This window comes from Nematolebias whitei, chromosome 22 (genome assembly GCF_014905685.2).
Source record: "Nematolebias whitei isolate Nwh7 chromosome 22, NemWhi1, whole genome shotgun sequence".
Classification (NCBI taxonomy): domain Eukaryota; kingdom Metazoa; phylum Chordata; class Actinopteri; order Cyprinodontiformes; family Rivulidae; genus Nematolebias; species Nematolebias whitei.
This window is the reverse complement of record NC_056519.1, coordinates 27,619,560-27,638,087: the sequence shown is the minus strand read 5'-3', so window position 1 is coordinate 27,638,087 and position 18,528 is coordinate 27,619,560. Positions and strand designations below refer to the sequence as shown.

The 18,528-nt window shown below is 44.6% G+C and overlaps 1 protein-coding gene across 1 annotated transcript in view; it reads right to left on the bottom strand.

Annotated features, from left to right (window-relative positions):
- LOC119428573 (solute carrier family 41 member 2) overlaps positions 1 to 18,528 on the bottom strand; it is an 86,205-nt gene that overhangs the window by 64,605 nt on the left and 3,072 nt on the right. The window contains exon 3 of the mRNA XM_037696255.1: positions 4,968 to 5,039. Coding sequence (XP_037552183.1) covers positions 4,968 to 5,039 — 72 coding nt within the window. The remainder of the gene's footprint in view (positions 1 to 4,967; positions 5,040 to 18,528) is intronic.

Sequence of the window (18,528 nt, the reverse complement as noted above, 5' to 3'; positions counted from 1 at the left end):
TCTTTAAGAAATTACTTCTTGGGAACCTAATTTCAACCACAGAAAAATAAAATGTAAGGGGGAAAAATACTATTATAATAAATAACGAAATTATTCTGATAGAAATGGAGAAAATTACTCTGGTTACATCGAGATCTAGTAGAGTGCTGTATGAATGGGTAAAAGAGGACACAGATTGTAGTGTAAAGCGCTTTGAGTATCTCGATAAGATAGAAAGGCGCTATATAAGTACAGTCCATTTACCATTTACTTTTCACTCTGCTACTGCCTTTACTTACTCTGCTCAACCTGTTTTGTATTTGTAATTATTTTTTCTATCCTTAACATGTGTTTTTGTCTTTCACGGACATTTGGGCCTATATCTGGACCTACCATTCTATGTTCGTCTGTCTCTCCTTCCTGTCCTCCCAACCAGCCGGTCAAAGCAGATGGCCGCTTGTCCTGAGCCTGGTTGTGCTGGAGGTTTCTTCTTTTTAGAAGGAAGTTTTTCCTTTCCACTGTTGCCACTGTGCTTGCTCAGGATGGGAGACCGCAATGAAGCCAAGATTCAACTTGTCTGCTGGCCTCCTTAGATAGAGAATTTTACTAATTGGCTTTGTTATGTATGTGAATGTTCCTGTAAAGTGTCCTGAGACAACTTTGTTGTGATTTGGCGCTATATAAATAGACTGAATTGAACTACTTCTGCTGGGGTCATGCTGAGAAGCTCTTCATCTGGTGGTGAGGTGAGTCTGGCACTGGGTGGTCTGTACGGGTCTTCGAAGCGTGCGTAGAACTTGTTGAGGGCATCAGGCAGTGATGGGTCTTTGGGGCATTGTTCGCTCCTGCTTTTATAATCTGTTATACACTTAATGCTCCTCCACATGCTCCGTGGGTCTTGTGAGGTGAATTGACCCTTGATCTTCTGTGCATATGTGGCCTTGGCCCTCTTAATACCAGCAACCAGTTCTTTCCTTGTCCTTCTCAGCTCCTGTGGATTTCAGCTTTCTGGTCACCAGTGATGCAGTCCACAATGGCAGAGTCATCCAGAACTTCTGCAGATGGCAGGATTGTGAGTTATACCTAAAGTCCGAGGTGTAGTTGGTGAACAGAAACCGCGAGAAGACTGTACAGGACCCCCTGTGATGCTCAGTATGGTGTCAGAGGTGTTCTGCAGCCTCACATACTGTGGCTGACCAGTGAGGTAGTCTCTGATCCAAGTGACCAGGGAGTCATTCACCTGCATGTCCAGGAGCTTACTGCAGAGTAGAGCAGGTCTTATGGTGTTAAAAAGCACAGGAGAAGTCAAAGAACATGACTCTTACAGTCCTGCCTGCCTTGTACAGGTGCATGTAGGCTCTGTGCAGCAGGTAGATGAGGGCGTCAACTCCAATGCGTGGCTGGTATGCAAACTGTAGGGGGTATAGGCATGGTTCCACCACTGATCTGACGTGATTCAGAACCAGCCTCTCCAGAGACTTCATGGCATGTGATGTCAAGGCCATAGGTCTGTAGTCACTGTGTGAGTTTGGATGGTTATTTTTCAGCACCAGGACCAGGCATGTTGTTTTCCACAGAGCAGGAACCACCCTCATGCTCAGGTTCAGGTGAAAAATGTGCCGAAAAACATCACACAGCTGAGCCGCACATCCTTTCAGGAGTTTGGGGCTTAATCCATCTGGACATGCAGACTTGTTTGGACGTAGACTGTTGAGTTCTGTCCTCACAGCCTCCCTGCTGATGATGATTGGAGGCAACGATGGTAGAGAGGGAGGGGTGTTAGGTGAAGCAGGTTGCAGCTGGGGTCCATTATGATGATGAGGAGGGGGTTGATGTCTAGGGATTGTGGTGAACCCCTGAAAGGTGTTGGAGGAGGTGTGGGTGAGGGCAGACACCAATCACGATTTAGTATTTGTATCTTGTTGCATTCTTGTTTTGTGTTGTTAGTAAAGTTCTAGAAAAAAAAACTGATGGACTGCATCTGCAGAGAAGGGGCGTTTACCTTCGGGACAAATTGAGGTAGTCGATTGGTCAGTTGCTGACACGCCTACTGGATTGATTGACAGATTGTGTCACGGATCCGACTTGTGAAAAAAAAAACACTGCCGCCGCCCGCCGGCCCTAGGTCGAGGTAGGGTAGCCCAGGTACAGCGGTGATCTGAGTTTTAATGTTGTTAATAAAAAGTTCTTTAAAAAAAAAAAACAGGGAGCGCCAGCCCTGCAGCCCACACATCAGACCGGCCCACCAGGAAATACTGTGCTGATAACTCGGTCAAGTACACAAAGGCGTGTGGTAATAGGTGATACTACGCATTCCTGATTTTGTTGCGAATGCAGTTATGTGCACTTCTGTGCACTTACATAACTGAGCTTCACGTACGGTTTAAAAGCTGTGACAGGATGATCACATGCACACTTCTGGTAACAGTAGCCCCAGTGTGGAAGTTCTTCTATGTCTAAGCTAGAGATGTGCACATGAAGCTGGAGAAGTTTGGGTTAAAGTCGCTCTTGCTGCTGCAGCAGAAGAGTTATTGGCACAACCCAGTGCAGACAGAATGCCGTGTCAGTAGTACTATGGTGATTTAAGTAAGATCTTCTAGCTTGTATGTCCAGAGAACCATGCTCGAGGTGTGGAGTGATCATTAACGTAGGTGGTAGCATATCCTCCTAATGTGCAGAGCTTGATAAGGGCCAATGAAAGCAACTCAGTGAAAGCATGCAGAAAATAGCAGGAAACATATTTAGCGACTAAGAGTGTAGCAGCATTGTAATAGCTAAGGATTCAATTAGATTTTTTTATTTTATTTGCCATGATCAGGTGAATTCTAACCGATCATAAAGAGCGTAGTGGAAACATTATAGCTTAAAAAAGTGCTTAGATGTGCTGCAGACTCCTGTTTATTATTTAATCCTATTTATTTTAAAACAAGAAATGTAAATTCTACTATCCACCTTATTCTTATTCAATTAGCTTTGTAGAGATGTAGTAGAGTGCTGTATGAATGGGTAAATGAGGACACAGATTGTAATGTAAAGAGCTTTGAGTGTCTTGAAATAAGATAGAAAGGCGCTATATAAGTACAGTCCATTTACCATTCATGGGGGCTCTACTGTATTGATGATTATGGGTACAACTGCCTGTCAGACAAAGGAAGTGGCAGTAAGCATTGCAACAATTTCCAGTCAGGTCATCTGGACAGTTTCTTTTTTGTTGTTGTTGTTGTTGTTGAAACATTTCACCTTCCATCGGAAGGCTTCATCAGTCAAGGAAACACACAACACAAAACTGATTCTTCCCCAAAAACAGCTTACTCCAAAGTGGAACAAACCAGTTATGTTGGTGCTAAGATGGTGTATACCTGGATTATTGAGCATGGACCTTTTTTGGTTTTGAACCAGTTTGACACAACTGTCGACGAGGAAGAGGGCCGGCTCCAGAGGAGGGGGCGTACGAAAGAGACCATCTTAACACCAACATAACTGGTTTGTTCCACTTTGTGGAGTAAGCTGTTGGGGGAAGAATCAGTTTTGTGTTGCTTTGACTGATGAAGCCTTCTGGATGGAAGGTGACACGTTTCAGCAAAAAAAGAAACTGTCCAGATGACCTGACTGAAAATTGTTGGATTGTGTACCTGGATTATTGAGCATGGACTTTTTTTGGCAGTAAGCATTGGTTAGCCATGGTAGTGGAGCACAGACCGTGGTTTATTTGAAAGTAATTTGAATTCAGTTTAGCAGATAAAACTCTGTTTTTGGTTACATTTATGTAACAACCATAAAGTTTACTGAAATAGCCGTGCTGAGTTCAGGTACCTGTTGTGTTCATGGCTGCAGAACAAACAGACCAAACTGAATCAGTGGCTACAACGACAGTTTGAACATGGACCCAAAAAAAAAAAAGAGATCCTGTGAAAAGAGGTATACTGTAGTTTCCATCTCCTCCCTACAGATGAGGAATTAAGAAAAATGTGTCTGAAAATGTGAACTTGAAGCGACCACCCAAAACTCTGTATGTGAGCTCATTTCACTTTGTTAACAAACGGCCGACGGAGGAAAACCTGCATCCTTCTTTTGTATATGGACTACAATAAACCACCAGAGAAGAGACGCTGGATCCTTAGAATAATTGAAAACAGTAATGAGAACATCAGGTTTGATTCAAGTGTATTGAGGTCACAGCTTTATAGTATTTGTTCATCTTCAGTTTTATGATTTTCTCTATGATTAACCCAAGCTCAGTGATGGAGGACTTTAAGACTTTGGCTGGCTCTATGTCTGCTTTAAGGTCAATCAGATTGTGTCCCACCTCTTTTAACAAAACACAACCGACCTTATTACTGTGTAGACACTAATACACCTCAGAGCTTTTCAGGTTGTTCATCACTTCACCATCAGAAGAACTGAGTTAATGAAGTAGCTAAATATGCTAATAGATGTAATCAATCTGCAGCCACTTCTTCAGCTCGTCCTCAGCAGGCAGAGATGATGATACTGTCCTGTCTGAGCTTTGACAGGTGGTGTTCCTACATGTTTAAATTAAATCCACAATGATCAGAGAAACTACATGAGTTTGCACTGTTCACACATAAACAAAGGCCGGTTCTGGTATGCGCCAGGAGTTGCATCCATAATTCAGCAAGGCATCATGAGGGCTAGGAATAAGGTCACCAGTATGACTCTCAGTGTGGGTCTTTCTGCTGCTTGTTTTGACCAGAAGTGTGTGTTTTCTTTAAGTTCTTGGGGTTTGTCCCACAGTCCAGCATGCATGATAATAACTTTAGCTGAGACTGTTATGCTAGCTACCACCTCCCTACCAAACAGAGTAAAAAAGTTACAAACACTGCAACACATGAAAACACAGTTAGGCTGCAGCAGAACAAAGAAACAACAACAAACTAATAGAAATAAGAACTGTGGCACCAACTAATTTTTTTTTTTTTAGAAAAAGAAACAATGAAAACAATTTAAAGCAACAAATGTGTGATTACCTGCTTTAGTGCCAGGTTGCCAATGATTAGATTCCACTTCTCTATGGGAGAGTCCATCTTACCAACATTTACCTAAAAGGAAGGACAAAATAATTCAGTAGGGACGCACATCTTTTTCAAGTACTTTCATTTGAATACTTGCCAATAGTGAGTACCAATACAAGTACTAATAAATAACATTTCACCTCTTACAATAAATTTGAAGATGTTTCAAAATGAAAAGAGCTTGTTTTATGTTAACTGCTCACATCAAATGGAGCAGGACACACATCCCAAATCTTTCAAGAAAGTTAAGCAGGTGTAGATGTACATCCAGTATTTTGTTTGTTTTCTTCAAATGCGTTTAGTGATGTGTAACAGTACAGACAAATGAACACCCACACATGATGAAGTCAAAGAAACTCAGCTGTTTCGAAGCTCATTTTTCAGACAGATCTTAGTTTGCTCTTATCAGTGAGTCATAAATTCATATATTGTTCCACTATGAAATAAGCAAACACAAGGTGTCACATCTGACTCAGATTTTAATTTGAGAATGCAACTAGAAGAATCCGTCCAGAGAACCTGACTCAACCTTGTTAGATACATCATCTTCCTTCCTTAGATTGATAACTTTTAATAATTGGCTTTTTTTATGTATGAATGCTTTTGTACAGTGTCCTGAGAAGAAGACTTGTGTTGTGACTTGGAGCTACAGAAATAAACTGAATTGAACTGAAATCTAGAGGTGCGTCTGAAAAAATTAGAATATCATGAAAAAGTTCAATATTTCTGTCAATCGTTTCAGAAAGTGAAACGTTGGTTACGTACTGTAACCACAGATTCTATGAGTATAGGCGTAGCCCTTTAAGAGCTGTCGCTTAGTGGGTTTTATCCCGTCATGCAAAGCCTCCCACTGAAAAATTTAGTCCACGCCCACCTGTTGTGTGGGCCCCACCCGGTCCGTATAAATTACATTAAGAGCAGGTAATCGGCTCCCAAATAGCTTTTTCTTCAGCCATTTAGGAGCCAGTGAGGCCCAGCGCTTAAAGGGCTACGCCTATACTCATAGAATCTGGGGTTACAGTATGTAACCAACGTTCTATTTCGTATAGGCTTTGCCCTTTAAGAGCTGTCGCTTAGTGGGTTACGGGCGAAGCAGATGTAGTCCTCACCTCACTGGGTCCATTCGAACACCATACGAAGCGGCAGCTTGCCCAAAAACGTCTTGTCACTCAGCTCTCCATGTGCGTAATTACACGTTGTGTAATTATGCGTACCATGCACAGACGCGTGCTGTGTAGCTATGCGTTCTGAGTGCATGAGCGCCCCGGAAAGCTTTCAACGGGGAAAGAAAGACGCTGAAAAAAAGGCTGTGAACCAAACAGATTCACGGCTGATCAATATGAACAGATTAATAATAACCAGAGAACTGATTATTAATCAAATTAACTGATTGGTAACAATAGTCATGAACTGATTAGTGACAATAGAACCAGAACAACAGTCACAACTTGTGACTGATAACATCTCACACTGTAAATGTTCTAGAATTGCGCCTCTCAAGGTGGCTGCATGTTGGAGCAGCTCTGTTACTTTCACTCTGAGATTTTGGTTTAGGAAACTTTAATTCCTCTTTTTCTGGATGTAATTCACATTTTTCTGGATGATTGATTCCTCTGGTATCTGATGCTGTGCAGCTGGAAGGATTTTTACTTGAACATTTTTAGTTTTGGACATCTGTTATGATGCGTAACCATGGCAACAAGACGTTTTCTACAACCAACAGCAGCGGATTAACATCTGAAAAGCTCAAATAATATCTCAACTACAGCCCCAAATCTCAAATGAGTTGAAAGGATGTTCTGTGGACACATTCTCATTTACCTGCCAGCTGTGCTCGAGTGCCTGACCACTGAGATCCTGGAACTAACAGGAAACATGGCTCATGACAGCAGAAGGACAGGATTGTCCCTCGGCACCTACAGTTGGCTGTCCACAGCAACAAGGAGCTCGGCAAACTGCTGGGAGGAGTGATCATCACTCTGGGAGGAGTTCTGCCCGGCATTCGGGCGGTCCTACAGCCCGGGGGAACCGAGAGGCCAGCCGAGTCTGGGTGGACGGATCGGACGGCATCTGCAGCCAGTTTCGTAGGATCCACTGTGGGATGGACCTTTACAAGAGATCCTTCCTGTCTACAGCCATCAGCATCTATAACATCTCTTAATGAAATAAGGATAACGAGTTACAACAACAAATAATTTCCCTTTGGGATTAATAAAGTATTTTTTAATTTAATTTAATTTAATTGAAATGCATGCAGTCAGATGCGAGTTGAACGAGGTTCCATGAAACAACAATTGTCATTCTGTTAAAGCACTAAGGACAGAATGTGTCATGGAACGAGCCGTCACATCACGTAGATAAAAGCGAATAAATGAGCAGGGTGTTGACCACGTGGCCGCAGTGTAAATATCCTACATTGTCATACCATTATGCAAAGCAGTCGAAGATGCGATACCTGTGCCCCGAGGTTGTCAGGAGGCTCTAAATCTGACGCTATGTAGGCTTCAGAAATGGCCTCACACAGCCAGTGTGACAGGCGCTAGGTGGATAACAGGCGACCTGCAGATGCATGTCTATAATGCACAAACAAATGTTGAGTTTGACGCATTGCGGCCGTGCGCGCTATGTAACACGTCGACGCCTGCACAGGACAAAGAAGATGAAAAGATGCTTCTTCTTCTGATTTGTGTGTGTGTGTGTGGGGGGGGACCCTCCAACGATATCTCTCTTGATTTAAAAGAGCTCGTGATGTTTTTAGGCATAAAAGCTGGATTAAGTCTCAGATCAGCTGAGCTTCCATCAGCCTGAATTCTGAGACATGATGGAGCGACAGAGAGGGAAGATAAATCACTCACCGTCTTAGTGGATGTTAAAGCCAGCAGCAGGGCTGTTTTAAGAGACAAGAATTTAATTGGAACCTGATTCAGCGGCTCAAATGGAGCTTTGATCAGGGCTCGCAGAACCAGCGTTAAATCCCACTGTGGAGCAAGTGGGCGTGAAACAGGCCTGCGTCTCTGTACACCTTTTAAAAAAATGCTTCATCAGTGGAAGATTAAAAGCTGTTCAGTCCCCGAACCTTCGTGACAGGAAGAAATGGCTGTAGCGTACGTTTTAATCGTGCTGAATGCCTAATTTCTGTCCATCAGCTGCTGCAGAAAGGACAGCACGCTACCTAGTAGACATGAAGTGGCCTCTACACCTTTCTCCGTACACCAGTGCTGAAAAGCTGTCCACTTTGATGTGTACAGCGCTGTGGTGGACGCAGCACGTGAATCCTGGATTGTGCGCACTACATCTTGAGGGAGACCCATCCTCTCTAAGCGGATCCGCTCAGCGGCCAGACCCAAAGGTGCTGGACTATTTCTGGGTAACTCCTGATCGCTCCTCCTGCCTGGAGGAGAGCATCCTCTCTCCACGGCAGTTTCCACGGGTGCCCCGATAACGGGCGTCATAGAACCGGGAACCATGGTGCGTTCACGCACTCGGGAGCCACCAGGAGAGCTGTTAATCCCTTCTCCTGAACTCGGTTCAGAAACCGTAATATCAGAGGAGGTGGGGAAAATGTGTAAAGAAGCGTTTTGGGCCATGGGCTGTGAGCAAACGTGTCCACCCCTAGCGGTGGTTCGTCTCGCGGGCTCAGTGAGAACCATAGTTGACACTGAGCGTTTTCCCATGTCACTAACAGGTCCACAGCTGCTTTGCCAAATTTCTGCCACGTCTGAGCCATCAGATCGGGGTGGAGGGTCCAGTCCCCGTGATGCGGACCGCCCCTGGACATCACATCTGCCCCTTGTTGAGGACACCGGGGATGTACACTGCTCTGATGGAGAGCAGATTTTGGTGTGCCCAACACAGTAATTTTCTCGCAATGTGTAACATTTGGGCTGAGCGCACACACCCCCTGCCGGTTTATGTATGCAGCAGTAACCTTGTTGTCTGTGTGAATCAAAACGTGTTGATTTTGCAGCACAGGAGCAAAGTGGTGAATCACATTCAGAACCGTGCGACATTCCAGAACGTTTATATGAGCTGTTGTGTGAGGTGGCCACAGCACCCCTACAGCTCGGGATAGGCATGTCCCCCCCCCCCCCCCACCTCACAGCGACGCATCTGTGAAGACTGACACTTGTGATGTAGGTCTGCTGATGGGGACTCCCTCCGACAGAACCAGGGGTTTTTCCCAGTGTCGGAGGTCTGTTCTCACGGTGGGAGGAACAGTGATCATCCGTCTCTTTTGCTTTACCAGATCCACGCGCAGATGAGCAAACCACCTCTGGAGGCGTCGCATGTGGAGTAAGCCCAGCGGAACCAATGTGTGAGCTGACGACATCGTTCCTAACAGCTTCATGACGGAAATGGCTGTTACCACTCTGCCAAGTCTTACGTGATGGAGCTGGTCTTTTAGAGTGTCGATTCTTGTCTGTGATAAACGAGCCCTCATGGTGATCGAGTTTAGCTCCACTCCCAGATAAACAATCGTCTGGGCCGGGAGAATCGAGCTTTTTCCCAATTTATGGCGAAGCCCAGATTAGCAGGTGTGACGTCAGCACCTGAGTCTGCGCCACTGCTTCCCGTCTGGAGCGTGACAGCAGCAACAGGTCGTCTAGGTAAAACAAAATTCTCATCCCTGCTCTGTGTAATGGTTGCAGGGCCATCTCCACACACTTTGAGAACGTACGAGTTGCAAGGGAATAACCGAACGGCAGACTGTTGTATTGGTACTGCATCCCTTGAAAGGAGAAGCAGAGGAATTTTCTGTGCTTTGGGATAATCGGTATGTGGAAGTAGGCGTCTTTCAGATCGATGGAGGTAAACCAATCGTTTCTCTGGATGTTGTCCAACAGTTGTCTGGTTGTCAACATGTGAAACGGTCTGTCCACGATCGCCTTGTTGAAAACTGACAGGTCCAAAATGGGTCTCGTTCTTCCGGTCCGTTTTGGAACCAGGAAGTAATGTGAGTAAAACCCTGTGTTTTCCTCTCCGTCGGGAACTCTGGAAATTACCTCTTTTACCAGAAGTTCCTGGACTTTTGCATTTAGGGATGAGACCTGGTCTGGTGATGACAGAACCGTCTCTAAAACTCCTCCGAACGGAGGGGGTTGAGCTGCGAATTGTAGCGTATAAACCTTGTTTATCAGCTTGCTCATCCATCTGTCTGGCAAGCATGTCCGCCGCCACTTCGTGTAACGTTCGTGGAGTGGGCGCGTGTTTAGGTGGTGCATCATGTTTCTTACGAACGTCAACCAGACTACAGCCTTGACTGCCGTCATGCGCTGCGGAAGTGTGTTCCGCATGACCCAAGGCGAGGCTTTCTCGAACGGGCTCTGAGCGCGCCTCTGTGCCGTGCTCAGGCTGCGGGTTCATTTTCATGTCGATGTGAACCGGCATGTGTTGAGGAGAGGTGAGTGCACCTTCATCAATGCGGCACTGTTTGGGTGAAAGCTGCCAGCGCCGCGGGAGCGCGCATTTGACACCGCTGCGGTGAGACGCGTGCTGCTCCTGCTGAGGGCGAAGTTTCTCACTGGATTTGTTCTGCGGTCTCACGTGTTTGCTGATGCGAGCCGACGAGCGCTGGGGAGAGGTGTGCATGCCTTCATCAACACAGCGCCATTTGAGTGAAGGCTGCCGGCGTCGCGGAAGCGCGCGTTTGACACCGCTGCGGTGAAAAGCGTGCAGCTCGGGCTGAAAACGAGTTATTCCACTGGACTCGTTCTGCGGACCACATTCGCTTAGACTGTTGTGTCATGCTAGCGTCTCGACTTTATTTTGGAGCTGTGGTGATTCTGAAAAACCTTTTTTAAGGCCATCGGCTCGTTTTGTGTGGAGGATGAGTGAGAAGCTGCTGTGAGGTCCTCCGAGCTGACAGACAGGCTAAAATCAGACTAATCTTTGAATGTTGTTTTATTTTAAAGCTTGTGTCATCATTACACACATCCTCCGCAAACCGTTATTTTGAATCTTCTCCCCATGAGCTCTGCGGTTTGTTGTCCCAGGGCGCCGCCTGTTGGCTATCTCAGGGAAATGCTGAATCGCCGGTTGCCGGGATGAGGAGGGGTGATCTCTGACGGGCGGGGCTGGCGGCGGAGCGGGGAGACGCTGTTGCAGCCGTGGAATGTCGTTGTCTTTGCCCACGACGATGCTTCCAGTGGGCCGGGGGCGGGATGAGGCATGCAGCTTGATGAGATGGCGCAAAGTCTCTGACACCTCCTCTGACTATTTCAAGTTTTCTAGCATGGCCTTGAAATTGGTCCCGAACAGCGTGTCCGTCGCTGATGGGGCCCTCCAACAAAAAGCCTTCTGCAGCTCCTCCGAGAGGGAGGGGGAGTGACGAGCCAGGTGGACCTCTGGAAAACCTCGTCCTCTGGGCTGCGATGCGAGACCGGCAGACAGCAGAAGAGGCGCACAGGTTGAGGATGACGTCAGCTGCCTTGCAGAGGGAGCTCTACAGGTCCTTCTCAACAAATTAGCATATTGTGATAAAGGTCATTATTTTCCATAATGTAATGATAAAAATTAAACTTTCATATATTTCAGATTCATTGCACACCAACTGAAATATTTCAGGTCTTTAATTGTTTTAATACTGATGATTATGGCATACAGCTCATGAAAACCCAAAATGCCTGTCCCAAAAAATTAGCATATTTCATCCCACCAATGAAAGACAAGTGTTTTTAATACAAAAAACGTCAACCTTCAAATAATTATGTTCAGTTATGCACTCAATACTTGGTCGGGAATCCTTTTGCATGAATGACTGCTTCAATGCGGCGTGGCATGGAGGCAATCAGCCTGTGGCACTGCTGAGGTGTTATGGAGGCCCAGGATGCTTCGATAGCGGCCTTAAGCTCATCAGGAGTGTTGGGTCTTGCGTCTCTCAACTTTCTCTTCACAATATCCCACAGGTTCCCTATGGGGTTCATGTCAGGAGAGCTGGCAGGCCAATTGAGCACAGTAATACCATGGTCAGTAAACCATTTACCAGTGGTTTTGGCACTGTGAGCAGGTGCCAGGTCATGCTGAAAAATGAAATCTTCATCTCCATAAAGCTTTTCAGCAGATGGAAGCATGAAGTGCTCCAAAATCTCCTGATAGCTAGCTGCATAGACCCTGTGCTTGATAAAACACAGTGGACCAACACCAGCAGATGACTTGACACCCCAGTGACTGTGGAAACTTAGCACTGGACCTCAAGCAATGTGAATTCTGTGTCTCCTCTCTTCCTCCAGACTCTGGGACCTTGATTTCCAAAGGAAATGCAAAATTTACTGTAATCAGAGAACATAACTTTGGACCACTCAGCAGCAGTCCCAGGCGAGATGCTTCTGACGCAGTCTCTTGTTCAAGAGTGGCTTGACCTGGGGAATGCGGCACCTGTAGCCCATTTCCTGCACACGCCTGTGCACGGTGGCTCTGGATGTTTCTACTCCAGACTCAGTCCACTGCTTCCGCAGGTCCCCCAAGGTCTGGAATCGGCCCTTCTCCACAATCCTCCTCAGGGTCCGGTCACCTCTTCTCGTTGTGCAGTGTTTTCTGCCACAATTTTCCCTTCCCACAGACTTCCCACTGAGGTGCCTTGATACAGCACTCTGGGAAGAGCCTATTCGTTCAGCAATTTCTTTTTTTGTCTTACCCTCTTGCTTGAGGGTGTCAATGATGGCCTTCTGGACAGCAGTCAGGTCAGCAGTCTTACCCATGATTGCGGTTTTGAGTAATGAACAAGGCTGGGAGTTTTTAAAAGCCTCAGGAATCTTTTGCAGGTGTTTAGAGTTACGTCGTTGATTCAGATGGTTAGGTTAATAGCTTGTTTAGAGAACCTTTTCATGATATGCTAATTTTTTGAGACAGGCATTTTGGGTTTTCATGAGCTATATGCCATATTCATCAATATTAAAACAATTAAAGACCTGAAATATTTCAGTTTGTGTGTAATGAATCTGAAATATGTGAGTTTAATTTTTATCATTACATTATGGAAAATAATGACCTTTATCACAATATGCAAATTTTTTGAGAAGGACCTGTACGTCTCCTCCAGTCTCTTTGAAAAGCTGTACGCCAGCAGCGCAAAGTATTGTTTGCTGCGGCCGCCTGGAACGCACACTGGTGAGCTCGGTTGGAGAGCGACGTCACCGTCTGGCATGCTTACCCGGAGGCGCAGGACGCTGATCCAACCTGGACATCTTTGCTCCGAAAACCTCCGCCAGGCTCGGCTCCAGGGGGGCACCGAGGGAATTTCCGCACCGACGGCTGGGAGCGGTGTGGTCGCCGATGCGAAAAAGGTCGGGGGGGGGGGGGGGGGGGGGGGGGCATTCACTCAGCCACCCTCGTTCCGACACTACGCTCTCCAGGAGGGAGTGAGCAGCGGGGGCTGCTGCTGACGTAGCCTGTCCCGGAGGAGCCATCCGATTCGCTCCGAGAGTCAGCAATAAAAGGAAAATTACAAGATGGTGTCGTCCAGCGTGTAGTGACCCGCCACTGAGAAATATTCCTCGGCGCTTACCTTGAAACAAGACTGCTCGTCTGCTTCTCCTCGGGGAGGAGAACTCACCGAGGCGGCATGAGGTTGGCGTGGCGGGGCCACAGGCAGCCTTAACAAAGGTTGAGCTGATCAAGCTGGACAACTTCCCTTCTTCGCTCTTCTGACAGTGCTATTAGCTTGCTGAAGAAAAATGGGAGCCGATTACCCGCTCTTAACGTAATTTATACGGACCGGGTGGGGCCCACACAACAGGTGGGCGTGGACTAAATTTTTCAGTGCATGACGGGATAAAACCCACTAAGCGACAGCTCTTAAAGGGCGAAGCCTGTACGAAATAGAACTCATATTTTACATAGATCTATCACACAGAGTAAAATAGTTCAAACCTTTATTTATTCTAAGTTTGATCATTATGTCTTACAGACAATGAAGAACCAAAACTCAGAATCTCAGAAAATGAGAATATTGTGAAGAGGTTGAATATTTTAACTCCTGGTGTCACACACTGATCAGCTGATGAACTCCTGGACATGAGACACAAACGGCTCATTTATCAAGTCCAGACACTCCTGAATCAGAGGCAATGTCAGAAGTGCTGAGGACACAAATAACTGGACTGTCTCTCAGTGGTCCACTGTCCTCTTTTCAGATTAAAGTAAATGTTCATGTCATTTATAAAACAAGGTCCCAGAGTCTGGAGGAAGATGGAGAGGTCCAGAATCCACGTTGTTGAAGTCCAGAGTGAAGTTTCCACAGTCAGGGATGGTTTGGGTCCATGTCCTCTGCTGGTGCTGGTCCACTGGGTTTTCTGAAGTCCACAGTCCACGCTGCATCTAGCAGGACATTTTAGAGATTCCATACTGCTGCTGACGAGCTTTATGGAGATGCTTGTTTCAGTTTCCAGTAGGTCTCTGCTCCGGCCCACACAGGCAAAGGTACCAGAAGATGGCTGTGGAAGAGTCTAACTTTCTGAGACACTGAGTTTTGAATTTTATTATTATTATTTGTAACCCATAATCATCAAAATTACAATAAATAAAGGCGTGAAATATTTCACTCTGTGATAGATCTATGTAAATGGACTGCATTTATATAGCGCCTTTCTATCTTATGGAGATACTCGAAGCGCTTTACACTACAATCTGTGTCCTCATTTACCCATTCATACAGCACTCTACTAGATCTCTACAAAGCTAATTGAACAAATCATTCTAAAGAGACTAATCAGAGCTTTAGATCACATTCATACACCGATGGGACACACATCGGAGGCAACGAGGGGTTCAGTGTCTTGCCCAGGAACACTTCAGCATGTGACTGCTGGTGGGTTAGAACCCCCAACTCTTGCATTGGAGGACAACTGCTCTAACCACTCAGCCACAGCCGCCCCATGTAAAATATGAGTTTCACTTTCTGAAGTGAACTTTTCACAATGTTCTATTTTTAATGCACCTGTAGCATCAGTAACAAAAACAGCAGTTTATTATTAAAATACATTCTCAGGGTTAGGCTATTTTTCTATTTGAGCAACAACGAGAGACTGGTTCCTGTTTTATGACTAGTAGGCTGGACTACTGTCACATAGGGGTGTAACGGTACATGTGGGTGTATTGAACCGTTCAGTACAGCATGTTCGGTTCGGTCCGTGTGCGTACCGTTGCGGTTATTTTTACACTCATTATATTTTATTAACAAGAAATTATGCGCTGTGGAACTAAAGTTCCTAAGTGTGTTTCAGCACGGTGCAATTATCTTGCAGCACGCTAGCATTAGCAGCCTAGCATGTCGTTCTGGTCTCCTGTTTGGGAACATTATAACTTTCTTGTTTAAAGACAAGTGAACAAATCCAAAGCTGTGTGTCGACGTTGTTTCACAGAGATTGGATCTGCAGCAGCAACACTTCTAACTTGTTAACACACTTGAAACAACATCGTCCGAACATGAACATCTCTTCTACAGAAAAGCACCATGTTGCAAACACCGATAACAGCAGCATTTAAACAACCTTTATCAGGTAATTCAGATTGGTCCAGAGCAATAACACAAGCTGTAGGAGTTTTTAAAGCTCTGGATCTACGTCCGAATGTTGTTGATGCGCCGGCTTTAAAGTTCTTGAGACCCGCTTTAAAAACTCCTACAGCTTGTGTTATCGCTCTGGACCGATCTGAATTACCTGATAAAAAGTTGTTTAAATGCTGCTGTTATCGGTGTTTGCACCAAGCTGCTTTTCTTGCTTGTAGAAGAGACATTCACGTTCGGATGATGGCGTTTCAAGTGTGTTAAGTTAGACGTGTTGCTGCAGCAGATCCATTCTCCGTGAAACAACGTCGACACACAGCTTTGGATTTGTTCACTTGTATTTTAACAAGAAAGTTCTAATGTTCTCAAACAGGAAACCACAACAACATGCTAGGCTGCTAATGCTAGAGTGCTGCAAGATAATAGCACCGTGCTGAAGCACGCTTAGAAACTTTAGTTCCGTGGCGCATAATCTCTTGTTAATAAAACTTAATTAATGAAAAAATAACCGAAACGGTACGCATGTGGACTGAACCGAACATGCTATACTGAAACGTTTTGTTACACCCCTATTGGTTTTCAAGGCTCTTCATGACCAAGCACCAGTCTATCTCAGAGAAATGGTTTTGGTTTAAGATTAGATTTATCTTTGAACTAGTCCACAGAGCAGAACAAAAACAGTTGGTGATTCTGCTCTACTTGCCCAAGCTCTGTGCTGGAGGGTCTGAGAGGAGTCCATAACTGTGGTACTTTTAAATGTAGACAAAAACACATGGGATTGGTCAGGCTTTTACTGAAAACTTTTCCTGCCACTGTAAAACACTTTGAATTAAATTTGATTTGTATGAAAGTTTGTATACAAATAAAGCTTGCTTGATTGACTGATTAAAATCTATTCAATGATTCAAGAAATGTTCAAATTTTCAGAAAGTACCCACTGGATGTACATCTACAACTCTCAACCCAATTCAAGATGGCCTCCACAGCTAATCAACATTAACTAACACAAAAATGTCTAGATCTTAATGAATGTTACAAACATTAAGTTACAAATTGAATAGTTAGTACAAAATATACTCCTGTGAGTGCCACCACATCTCTCAAGACCTAACAATGTCACATGAGATCCTGCATAATGTCCATTTCAAGCTTTCACCAAAATGCCTACAACTCCATTATTTCTCCACATAAAGTGGTTTTAGTCTAAAACTCTGGCACAAAAGGTGGTGGGCCACATATGCCCCTTTTCCACTTTGACAGCGCAGATCGGCTCAGATCAGCTGGTTACACGTCGCATTTCCATTGTGACCAGTTCTGTAGGCGGGTCCAGATTCCAAATCCCCTTACCACCTGGTGTCAATTAAATACGGTTTAGTAATACATGCTGTGTGTGTTTCAGGTGATTCTCCAGCAAAATAACTGCAGCAGACCTACAATTTGTTTACGTCCAGCTCTGGAGCAACAGCGTGCCATTAAAGATGAAAGAGGCTGTTACCTTCCATCGATGTATCATTTTAGTATAAATGTTGACAATAAAGATGTATTAACAATATCTTGACTTTTGTTATGACACTAGTTATTTACCAAACACTGTAGATGGAAAATCTGGATTTAGCTCAAAATCATGACTTGAAACAGGTTTCATATACAGGGTGAGAATTTATTTTGAAGTTTCAGGTAAATTAAAAAGAATACAGATTATTAAAATGATCCAACTAAACTATATATGTATAGCTATATCGAGAGAGAAAGAGAAAGCAATAGATTGACAGATATAGACAGATACAGACAGACAGACAGACATATAGATAGACAGATAGATAGAAACCCTGCTAACAAACTTTTAATGAACTTTAGTTCACCATTAAGAGTGAGAGTTCTGTGATGGAGTTAAACTCAAAGCAGTCTGCTCCTCAGATAAATAATGTTAAATTATTATTTTATATATGAATATTTCAGTTCAGTGCCCTGAGACGACTTCTGTTGTGATTTGGCACTATATAAATAAACTGACTTGAATTAAATCTCTGATGAACCAGATTCTACAAAAACATCTGTATTTAAAGTTCTATATTTTTCTTCATCATTTGATGTATTTGTACTCATTGTGTCTACTTTTATTGTTCAATTTAGATGTGTGGTTTTGGTTCTTGTATACAGATTATTTTATTTTAGCTTTGATTTAAAGTTTAATTCTTTGTTTTGTGATTTGTACATGTGTGGGTTAGAATAAAGTTGAACTTAAGGCTGTAGCTCTTCTTTAAACATGTTTGAGGGAAATATTCCTGAGATCCAATAATTTTGTCTTTTTATGATTTTTCAGCTGAGTTAACAGATTATTTAATAAAGTCATTAAAGTGAAAACAGGATTTCATGATAAAGTCGGCACCGTTTATTATTTTTAATCTTCACTGATTTTAAAAAAAACAACGTTTTTTTATACATAAAATGTTTAAAAAAAAAAGTTTCCACCCTTCGTCCCAGTCCTCCCACCTGCCAGGGCTCAGAATCCGGGCTTCGTGAGCATGTGAGGCCAGGGCCCGGACCCCGGCCTCACATGCTTCAACGGGACGGCAGCTCGTATGATCCTCTGCGTTTACTAGCTCGCTCTGAATTTTGTTGTTGGCCACCAAACACAAAAAACACCTTGACTTCAGCATTATACCACGGAGCCCGATCCGGCAGCACGGAGGATCTTCCGTGGTGACTGGCGGAGCTTGGAGCCGGGGAGATGACGCCCCGAGAAGGCTCCGAAGCTCCGGGGAGACTGGCGGAGCTCTATCTCACTCCCTCTGAATTTTGTCGTCGGCCACCAAATACAAAAAACGCCTGGACTTCAACATTATACCACGGTGTTGTCATTATTGTTTGAAAGTATTTAAAAGCCACTGTTCCAAGTAATTGCAAATGGCAGATCGGTGAAAAGTTTTCTGAAAGACCCAGTGACTCCTCCCCCTGACCGATCAGTGACCGACAGTGTTTTGACGTCACGTTTTATGCTGGCTCGGTTCGCTT